The sequence below is a fragment of the Lycium ferocissimum genome, chromosome 6 (assembly GCF_029784015.1).
Source record: "Lycium ferocissimum isolate CSIRO_LF1 chromosome 6, AGI_CSIRO_Lferr_CH_V1, whole genome shotgun sequence".
NCBI lineage: Eukaryota > Viridiplantae > Streptophyta > Magnoliopsida > Solanales > Solanaceae > Lycium > Lycium ferocissimum.
The window spans coordinates 69077132-69088610 of record NC_081347.1 but is presented as its reverse complement, the minus strand read 5'-3'; the positions used below and the strand labels follow the sequence as shown (position 1 = coordinate 69088610).

The 11479-nt window shown below is 35.5% G+C and overlaps 1 protein-coding gene across 1 annotated transcript; it reads right to left on the bottom strand.

The window, feature by feature from the left end:
- Positions 1-3343: 3343 nt before the first annotated feature.
- On the bottom strand, positions 3344-10954 carry LOC132061592 (protein NRT1/ PTR FAMILY 5.6-like). The gene is made up of 4 exons (XM_059454369.1): positions 10601-10954; positions 5824-6317; positions 4349-4411; positions 3344-4292 (listed from the first exon to the last, which is right to left on the bottom strand). The coding sequence occupies exons 1-4, from the start codon at positions 10781-10783 to the stop codon at positions 3344-3346; spliced, it is 1689 nt and encodes a 562-aa protein (XP_059310352.1). The 5' UTR covers positions 10784-10954.
- Between the last annotated feature and the right edge of the window lie 525 nt (positions 10955-11479).

Here is an 11479-nt window from a genome sequence, read left to right as displayed (position 1 = left end):
AACCCCGAAAAAACTCCCCCGATCTCCTCTCAATTCGGATTATTTATAGGATTGTGATTAGGGTTTAAGAGAAGAAAGAGGAGCGATGAGAGAGAGGGCGCGGGGGACGGGGGATGAGTGGAGCGGGCGTGGGGGAACCGACGGGGTAGTGGAGAGCGTGGAAGAGGAAGGAGAGAGTAGAGAGAGAGGCGGGCGGGAGGGTGAAGGAGAAGGGAGAAAAGAGAGGTAGGTAGAGAGAATGAGGAGAAATAAGGTGGTTAGGGCAGGACGGGTCGGGTAAAAATGGGATTGAAATTTGATCACAGTTAAAGAAATGTAGGTAGTCGATTAATTAAAAGAAGATAATTTGATAGAGGTTGAAAAATACGTGACTTTGTCAATGCCGGCCATTAATTTTAGCTGAAATTATTGGATGTCCTCTCCATTATTTAATTATTCTTGGGCTTAATTTGGTAATAGTACGATATATGATATGTGAAGACAATTAACAATTAATATGTAAAAATAAAGATTTAGTAAGTGTTGTCTTGTGATTAATTTGACTCGGTCCCGGATCCAAAAATGAAACGATGACAAACATTTAAAATTTGTGATAAAGTAATACTCGTAATGTTTAAAATAATAAATAGGGATATTAATAGTTGTAGCAATAAAAAATAAAATAGTGAAAATAAAGTATTTAGCTCGTTAGTAAATTTAGACGCCCGAGTGAATAAAATTAAATAAAGGAGGGACAAAATTGGGTGTCAACAATTGGAAAAACCTGGCCTGAGTTTGGTAACGTCATCATCAGGGTTAGGAACGATGATCGTGGAGAGAGTTCTCTAGTTACAGTCTTCACGAACGGTCTTGAGAATGGCAGCAGTAATGGATGAAGGATAGCTTTTGACCATTTCACCTCCATCGCTTTGAGTGACTACCTTTTTGGGGATAAAGTCTTTATTAAAGTTGAACGAGCTGGGGATGTACGAATATAATGTTTAACGACGAAGCACGAGGGTCACCACCAAGGGACCATCATCGCCGGCGGACGAGCGAAAGGGCGACGAAGAAGATGGAACAAAAGCGGATGAAGGGCTGGGGTCCTGGCCATACTATTTATGATAGAGATTAAGAATATTGGAAGACAGGAAATTGGTTGAAGCAAGGTGGATTTCAGAGAATGAAAAATGAAGAGAGGAATTCGAGATGTGTAAAAAGAAAATTAGGAAGGGTTTTGAGCTTTTATCAAATTGGTTTCCACTATTATGAATCGATTTGAAATTAGAACCGTCCAATGTAGCCAACTCAAGGAAGACACGTGGACGAACGTGTCAGAATTGAAGGGACGTACATCATATCTGGGGGCAGAGGAAACGTTTTCCCGCAATAAGATTAGGATCGTCTCGGTGGCGTTTCAAATCCACTCCTCGGTGTCACTTCCTTCTACTGGGGGGGGGGGGGACTATCTGTATACATAACAAAATATAGCTCGACATGTGGCACAATGGGAATGAAACACGTGGCAGTTGAAAGCGAAATGTTGCTTAGTCGTTTTACCTTCTACGGAATGAGATACCCGGATAAAACACCGGAGCAAACCTACCAAGGCAATTGTCTCGGTCATTAATGAAAGGTTAACATCACAAATACCGGTCCGATTCAAAGCAAACATTACGTATTTAGAATTAAAGCAACATTTATTGTCTATTATTACTCATTATTGTAATTTAATCAAACGCAATATTTGATACGTATTTGTACACTTATAAAGAACTAAAGGCCTCTAAAAAAAAAAAAGCATCATCAAATAACAATTATTTACACACATTAAATTTATTCAATCTTTTGTAATTAAGCTTACCTTATCATTCTTTTGTTGTCCAAGTTAACAATAGTTTTGTAAGGCCAAAGCATATAATTGTTCCATAGCAGGAAAACCCATCAAAGGATTCTCTCCAAGGATCAACAAAGCCCAGGCTTATTTATTTCATTATTGCTTTATAATTTTTTATTGATTTAGTCATTTGATTTCTCTAGTCATTATTAGCCTTTTATTCACTATTTATAACAAATCAATTCACGTATCCTTTAAACCACAAATAAATTTAACTATACTCTTTTTAGGGTAAATACACGTGAGATAAGTTTCATGATTATTCAATGTGCTATGCTATGAAAAAGTGATTTCTGAAGAATTCACGTTACACATGTATGTACATTGAGAAACTTGTAAATTGTAATGGATAGTGAGATCACCAGAAGACCAATAACGATGGGAATCATTAGGCCTAGTTCACCTTGTAAATTGATCAAATAAATATATTCCACTACTAGTAGGAAGAGAAGAACTAGCAACCAGTGTGTTATGCACTGAAATTAACTTGACTAGATGGTTGTGGTGACGACCATATTTTGTCCAGTTCATATTTGATTGTGAACATAATTTTATAACTTATAAGAACCGATATTTAATCTTTTGCACATGAGCTAGAGTTTCATACACTAAATCATCTATTATATAAGTAAAGCACACACATGAACACATGATCTATTTAAAATAAGACTTTATTGAATTGAATAAATAAATAAACAAAAAATTGTTCCATAAAGAATAAAACATAATACTATAGCTAAACCGCATGGTTAATAGTATATCCTCATAAAGTTGATCACAAACCTACCGCATTATTACACGTGTCATATTATTTAAAGAAATATATAGCATCATAAAATTTAACTAAGAAAACATACGGTAAGAAAAATTAACTTTTATTACTATAAGATTATGGTAATAGAGCTAAAATTTTATTAAACGACTATGAAAAAGATGTGTCCTTGACCTAAATGTGTTACAAAACATACAAATAAAACCAATTCCAGATGATTAAAAAATTTTAAAAATGTAATTATGCATCATATAGAATTCCTCTAATATTAATAAGGCAATTGTATATATAAAAAGAGTAAATAAACTGAATAAATACTAAAAAGTTGAAATAAGGAGCGCAATACCTAGATTTTATTTTCTAAAAAGTTAGCGTCATTTAATGCACACCGTGATTATTTCGAAATTACACTACATACATCCTCTATTCAATTGTCCATTTTGATAATTCACCAGTTAATATCATACCCAAAAAACTCAAATCTCATAACATATTCAAAATCATAGTTAATATATGTTCGGCAGTCAAAGGTATTGCATAAACAGATACTCATTAAAATCTCGGAAAATGAACCACAAATCGTTACACAAAAAGTGATGAACATGTAGAACACTTTTTGTGTTAAACATATCAGTTATTGGTAGATCGAGTCGAGCCAGAAACCACATTTGTCGAGTCTTCCACCTCACCATGTTCTAATTCTCCTCAAAGCCAGAATTCTCATTTGCGACACCATCTTGTAATTCTTGAGCATTGTCTTCGGCCACACCATCTTGTAATTCTTGAGCATTGTCATCGGCGAAACCATCTTGTAATTCTTGAGCATTGTCATCGGCGACACCATCTTGTAATTCTTGAGCATTATCATCGGTTTCACTTTGACCATGGGGCTGATTCGCATACCAGTTGCTTACGATACAACAGAAGACAAAGTTAAGGAAGGTAGGAACCGTTAACATGGCATAATACTTGTCCAATCGACTTGTGTCAACGTCTTCATCAAACCAGAAATGGAAAATGAGGATACAAATGACACTAAAGAATTTACCAATGCCATCGGAGAATTCACTGAATTGTGGCCCATACTCTTTCATTGACTCACAGACTTGAGTTTCAAAGAAATCTTGGAGTCCACTCTCAGAAAGTCCTTCCATGAGCCCAACCAATAAAAACTGAGGTGTTAGCCAAAAAATACTAATTTGATTATCCTCGACCTTCACACGATGAAGCCTGTGAACTTCGACCCCACAAGCAACTGCACAACATATTATCGAAAAAAACATTCCGAATCTAATTCTGTTCAGTGGAGGACGTCGTGCATTTGTTGATCTGTCCTTGAACCATGAACATATGATTGATGTAATGGAACTTGTGAAGGTCATGATAATAACAAAAACTACTATTGGGACACGGGATATCTCCCCAAGATGGTCATTGATGTAGTTAGCTTGTTCATAAAAGAAGGTGTTTGCTGTAGCTCCTACCAGACTGTATACATAAAATGTTGACCAAAGAGGAAACATACTTATCAAGCGTTTCACATCCTTCACTTTTGCTACCTCAAAAAGCCTTCCAGATTCTACTTGTTCCGTTGATACTGGACAAGAAGGCGATGGTTCCAAAATGGCGGCTTTGTCTAACCATCTGCAATTTAGAAAATATGTGGTTAAATTAACTGAAAGTGTTTGTGAGACTCTTACCTGAACACTACTGGTATATGCAGCTCGTTTTGTTGTTTCAAGTCAAAAAGGTCAAAACATACCCTGTAGTATAGGAACTATCTTAACACCCTGTTATACTTTAGGGTCATGCTAGCCGGATCGTTAATAAATCTTCTCATATGTATTTGTCTTAGACCTTGATGGGACTCAGTGGCGGACCTAGTAAGAGCCCAAGGGGTTCATCCGAACACCCTTCGACGAAAAATTACACTGTATATACAAGGTGAAAATTATTTTTTATGTATATATAATAGACGTTGAACCCCCTTAGCTTCTTCATTTATGGCTTCTTTATATTTTTGAACCCCCTTGGCATAAATCCTGGCTCATGCCCACTGATGGGACTCCACACATAATTAGTACATAACAAATGGTAATTTCAACCTAGATCCAAAGTAAAGGGGTAAATTTGGGCTTTCTCCTTGAAGTAATTTTGACACGTTAAATTTACCCAATTTATGCTGGAGCTTCTTTAAATTTAAGGGCAGATACGAGACCATTTGCTTACTACAGGAATATGACTGACCTCAAAATATGATATAGGTTTAAAATTAAGACACTTCATGCAGTAAAGAGGTAAATTTAGACCTTTACCGTGATTTCAACTTGAATATGTTAGAAAGTCAATTTGTGAAGTAGATAAAAAACTTTCAATTTTTGAACTCTAAGTCGGAGGGAGCACATGGATGAAAGTAGTAGATGGGGAGCAGCGGCAGAACAAACCTTAAAGCTATGGGTTTGGAAGAAATTCAGTAATTTTGGCTCAAACCCTGTATTTGTAATTAAATCTCTATTGAATAGTGGTGGAGTCCAGATCGGTGGAACAAGGTTCATTTTTTTGCTCGGATTACCCTTCTTTTGGGGTAGTCTTTAAATTTTGCCCCTCATATTTGTGGTCTTTAAATTTTGCCCATCATATTTGTGGTCTTTAAGTTTTGCCTTTCGGTTGGAAAGGTGGGCGAATACCTGAGGTTCTGGGTTCGAACCCCCGCTCAGGCATAAAATTAAGAAATAATTTCTCAAGGCAGGGCTGGTGGGAGTGTATGTCGGATCTGACATACTCTTCTTAAGAAATAACTAAAGTTCTGCCGGACCCAACATACTTATGTCTTATGGGGCAGACTTTTAGTTAAGGCATAATTAATAGTCTGCCCCATAGGGCAGAACTTTTCCTTAAGGCATAGTTTAGTTATGCCTTATGGGGCAGAATTTTAGTTAAGACATAACCAAAAGTATGCCCCATAAGGCAAGAAAGTCAATTATGCAAAGTCAAATGATTTAAGTCTTTTAAAATACTACACTGAAAACTATAAATATGAAAAAATAAAATAAAAACATTAATTTTTTTCGCGTTAGGTTAAACGTCTCTTGTTAAAATTTGGCTTTAGGTTCACTAATTTTATTGCTTTCCTATGGACTAAAATTCCTGGCTGAAAGTAGGTTATATATGGTACCTGAGGAATGCAATATGAGGAAGAATCTCTGTAGCACTTTTACTGTAATTTTTGAACAACTGATCAGGAGAAGTTGGGTAATTGAGATGTCCCTTTAAAACTGCCGCTTTAACAACGTTGAAAGCGTTAAGAATGGGGCTAGGAAATGTATCCTCGTGTTTATAGAATGGGATGCCTGGCAAGAAAACAAAAAATCCTGCTGCCATTGCGATTGTAGATTTCTTTGCAAGTGCCTCCCACTTTTCATTTGAGAGCCATACAGTTGCCATAATTATACCTAAGATCCAACAAAATCTCCAAATAAGTTTTCGACGTGCCTCTATAAGTTCTTCCTCTTCAAGGTTTGGTTCCTCTCCAGATATCCGTAGTTGATCAGCAAGAAATGCTTTCAAAGTGACATCTCGCCCAGCTTTACCAAGAGTTAACAACGCCAGTGCTCCAAACAACGCTTTAATACTTAGGCGGTGGCTCTCATACCATAGCATCATCAATCCCTGTCCAAAAAATAAAACAAATTAATTCTGCTAAAACACAAACATATATTCATTTAGGTTCAGTTTTTTTATTGCTTGCAATCATACAGAACATGACCACATTTTAGTTTAAACAGGACTTTCTTTACGTTTCCAAGATTTTGGTCCTGCTTGTATGTAATGAAGGGGAATTATATTGATAGGGAGAATTGTAATCTCAAATATAAAAGTTCATGTTCAAACTATTACAAATAATTCAAATTAGTAACCAAATCTTCCAAGGGAAGAAGAAATAAAAGGTAGAAGGGAGGAAGGTTCCAGATCTAAACAACTAAGAAAATAAGTGACAACTTCATATCATAAGCCCTAATAGATTATATTCCTCTTCTATATGTAGGCTTCTTCCCGGGGTCCCAAAGGTAATTTGCCAACTCCCCAAAAGTTTCTTCAACTGTAGCCACATTTGCACCTACGTTTCTCTTTACATTAAAAATTTAATTAGTAAATAACACTATTAAGTTGATTCATATATATAGTTTTAAGATTATTTGGAAAATCTAATGATTTCTTACTATTAATTAGCATAATAGTTTGTAGATAACATATTTAAACTCTATTCTTTCATATACAGATAAAATGGTGGTTTACTGGTGGGTTGAGATTAGAATGGGAGTAAGCTATATGATGGAAAAGTGGCTGTTTTCATCGACTAGTGGTGGGGAGATTTCTGTCGTTCTTGGTGTGAATGTAGATAATTGGTATGAATATTTTTTTTGATTCAAAGCATTAAAAATCTCTAGAAAAATCATCCCCTGTTTTGTAACTTGTAGGGAAAGGTGATAATGGTGAATGGGACCTGAGGCGTTGTTTTGTGAGTGTCTGATGGAGGAGTAGGATGTAGTGGTGGTGCAGAGGCGGAGATTAGGTGTGGGGGAGAATTCAAGATTTGAAGTTTATGGTTCCTACAACGATATCAAGTTAACATATAATAATAATTCAGTTCCACTACTAGAAACAGAGGTTTTTCCTACCAACATTCAGTGAGAAATTAGTGCTATAAAATATGATTTTTCCACCTTATTCACACCAAGCCAGCTCACTGGGAAAACACATAGTGGGAAACAGGTTCCCATTGAAACGCTAGGAAACTTTCAAACTTTTCCGTGTGAAAATACTATTATTTAGGTTTTTTCAAACCGACATTCAATAGGAAATAGCCACTGAACATTTTTCAATGAGAAATTCAGTGGGAAAATAGAGATTTTTTAATAGTGTTCACAGAATATTTATAAATAGGGTGTGAACAAAAGATATTGCATTCCATGCTGAACCCGTAGGATGTGCTCTAGTTCCACCGCTGGGCGGAGGTGGAAAGTTATTGCATATGGTCATGGGCGAATTTATGTGCAAATTTTGGGGCATGTGAACTTATGGTCTTTCCACAAAACTAAATATTTTATATACGTATTTTCTAAAATTGATTTAATATTACTTGATGGCACCATGATACAAGAAAGTTTAATGGTGCACTTGATAAAAGTTTAGTTATTTATCAAGAGGACTAAGGATCAAATTAATTTAATGCATTTTTTTAATTTTCTTTAATAGTGTACTCATATTCTAGAAATCCTATATTCTCGGCTGCGTGTGATGTCTACCTAATGGAAAAGAACTAGTGTCAGGGTAGGAAATACTGTTTTTAATTTAGTTTTTCGGGAAAATACATAAAAACCCCCTCAATGTATATTCGGATTAATTATGACGCACCCAACCTTTGCGCGCGACCTATTACCCCCCCGGCCTTATTTTTTCTGTATTTTTCTACCCTTTTTCGGCTGACGTGGCACAAAAAAATTTGATGTCCAGTTGCACAGTGGAGAGTGTTGCACACTCTCCGCCACATCGGCGCCACGTCGGCGCCATGTCACTGCCACATTGGTGCCACTTTTCCTTTCTTTTTTTTCATTTGATTTTTCTTTTATTAATTATATTTACACTAATTAACCTCTAATTAACTATTAAACCCTCCATTAATTTTGTTTTCTTCATCACTAAACCATATTCCTTCTTCTTCATTTCAAGAAATCCATCAACCCATTTTCTTCCTCCATTAACACACACACATTCAACCCATTTTCTTCCTCCATTAACAACACACATTCAACCCATTTTCTTCCTCCATTAACACACACACATTCAATTTCTTTCATCAATCATAAATATCTTTTCAAGAAATCAACCAACTCATATTCTTCCTCCATTAATACACACACATTCAACCCATTTTCTTCAAAATAAACAATGAAGAAATTGCCTGACATATACCTTCAAATGGTGGTTGCTCAAAATATTTATTGCACGAACTGCCTTCATTGTTTATATTGTTTATTTTGAAGAAATAAACAATGAAGAAATTGACGAATGCCACTTCAAATGGATGGTTGCCCTTCATGTGTATATGACCTGTTGCATCGCCATTCATTGTTTATATTGTTTATTTCTTAAAAATAAACAATGAAGAAATTGCACGAATTGCCCTTCAAATGGACTGATTGCCCTTTAATGTGTGTGTGTTAATGGAGGAAGAAAATGAGTTGAATGTGTGTGTGTGTTAATGGAGGCAGAAAATGAGTTGATTGATTTCTTGAAAAGATATATATGATTGATGATGAAAATGAATGTGTGTGTGTGTTAATGAAGGAAGAAAATGGGTTGAATGTGTGTGTGTTAATGGAGGAAGAAAATGGGTTGGTTGATTTCTTGAAAAGATATGTATGATTGATGATGAAATTGAATGTGTGTGTGTTAATGGAGGAAGAAAATGGGTTGAATGTGTGTGTGTGTTAATGGAGGAAGAATATGAGCTGGTTGATTTCTTGAAAATAAGCTTTTTATGATTGATGATGAAATTGAATGTGTGTGTGTTAATGGAGGAAAATAGGTTGATTAATTTCTTGAAATGAAGAAGAAGACGACGACGACGTGGCAGTGACGTGCGCCAATGTGGCAGAGAGTGTGCAACACTCTCCACTGTGCAACTGGGCATCAAATTTTTTTGTGCCACGTCAGCCAAAAAAAGGTATAAAAATACAAAAAAAATAAGGCCAGGGGGTAATAGGTCGCCCGCAAAGGTTGGGTGCGTCATAATTAATCCGAGTATACGTTTGGGGGGGGGGGGTATTTATGTATTTTCCCCTTAGTTTTTCCTTTTATTTTTTTCTTTTTTTTAAATTTTTACTTGATCTGGCATGTGATGTGGATATGCTGTGTCATCCATGTCTGGGCAATTAGTGAGGGACGCACATGCTGTGATATGTTTAAAACGCTAGTTTTGAATAAGTACAGGTGGCTAGATGAAAATCATAAAGTATGAGGGCCGGGAACACAATTTGCACGATTGTCCTTTTTTGGGGGTGGTCTATAATTTTTGTCCCTCAAATTGTTGGTTTTTAATTTTTGTTCCTCAAATTGTTGATCTTTAATTTTTGGCCTTCGCCTAAAATACTTGAGCTATCAATTGAGAAAACAACAGTAATTAAGATTAATATTGATGCGGTTAAATATTGCCTTCATAAGTTTTTTTAAATAGAAGTATCAATGATTTGATATGTATTACTAGCTTATATTTGATATGATTTGAGCCTTGAGCTATATGTATTAGCTAAGTTGATAATTTCAAGTTTATGAGCATGGTGCTTGTTGGCTGTACTAATCTAAGTATTGAAAATGAGGAACACATACTTATGGAAAGTTTGGCAGCATTTTAATTATACTTTTGGTGTTTCTGTGGAAAGCAGTACAACAACATACCCAGTGTAATCTCACAAGTGGGATCTGTGGAGGGTAGAGTGTACGCAGACCTTACCCCTACCATGGGAGGTAGAGAGGTTGTGTCCGATAGACCCTTGGCTCAAAGAAAAGGAAACCAAAGTAGTTCGGAAAAAGAATTAATAGAAGGAAAGAAGCCAATGTTGTAGGGATCCAGTAACTCAGTTGGTTGGCTACTTGAACTTTCACCTTGTTGGTGAAGGTACGAATCCATACGTTGTAATCCCCTCCCCCATTTCCCCTTCCGCTACCTACTATGTAATAATTTTTTTTTATTTTTTTTTAAAAAGAAGCCAATGTAAAATACTAAATAAAGCATAACGAAATAGTCTCAAAAAAGGAACAATAACGTAACTATCACCAAATAATACGACAGCCGAAGTAACAGACAAAACAGATAATACCAGAAATCAAAGGTTCTGTCGAAAGCAATAAGTGGAAAAAACTCAAAAAGAGAAGAAGAAAAAAGGACTTACAAAAATAAAAGCAGTATTGGTGAAGAGAATTAACTTTAATCGACCAAAGTAGGAGTCAGAGAGTTGTGCAACCACAATGACAAGAAGGGATGTGAGTCCTTCATGGACATTCACGATTTGAGCTGCCTTTGGTAGAGTCACTTCCCGGTCATCCGTCAGATGATTTATAAGCATAGCTAGCATACTGTATTCCGCTAATCCATGCGCGATGATCAGTCCTAATTTCCATTAATCAAATAAACAAAAAACTCAGTAGTTAGGAGAGACGAAAAGAAAGAAAACAGTGTGTGTGTGTCTGGTACGAGGTAAATTAACTTTTTGGAAAATGTTTCGCAAGGAAGAAGGAAGGAAGCATAGGCGGAGTTGAAATTTTTAATTTTTGGGTTCTGAACCACATGTTTTTTTCAATTTATTTGGTTCTAAATAAAATTTTCATCCATATTAAATAAAAATTCTAATACAAATATAGATGAACTAGAACTAATGCATTCTACTGAATCCGCAACTTTTAGACTGGTTCCGCCCCTGAATGAAAGTCATTTTTCAGCAAAAGGAGGAAAATGACTTTCCTTACGTAGACATTATATTACTAATTATTTGTAGTACTGAGAAATTTCATCAAAACACTCACCAATTTGTTAATGTTATTATTATTATTTTTTACTAATATACATATATTTTTGTGGAGAATATTTTCCACTGCTAATCATACACCGGATCATATTTTCTAGGAAAATATTTTCCAAAAAAAAAAAAAAAGAAAGCAATTTGGATAAAAAGAAAAATACTTCGGACAATAAAATCAATTTGGACAAAAAAAACGAAGTGGCCTAGATAAATCTTTTTTGTCATAACCTCAAACCGATAACTCGAAATTCG

Coding starts and splice junctions, on each gene's coding strand:
- LOC132061592 (XM_059454369.1), bottom strand. CDS start 10,783: ATGCTAGCTATGCTTATAAATCATCTGACGGATGACCGGGAAGTGACT. Junction 4,412..5,823: donor CCTCATATTGCATTCCTCAG/GTACCATATATA, acceptor CCTATACTACAG/GGTATGTTTTGACCTTTTTG. Junction 4,293..4,348: donor CATATACCAGTAGTGTTCAG/GTAAGAGTCTCA, acceptor TCTAAATTGCAG/ATGGTTAGACAAAGCCGCCA.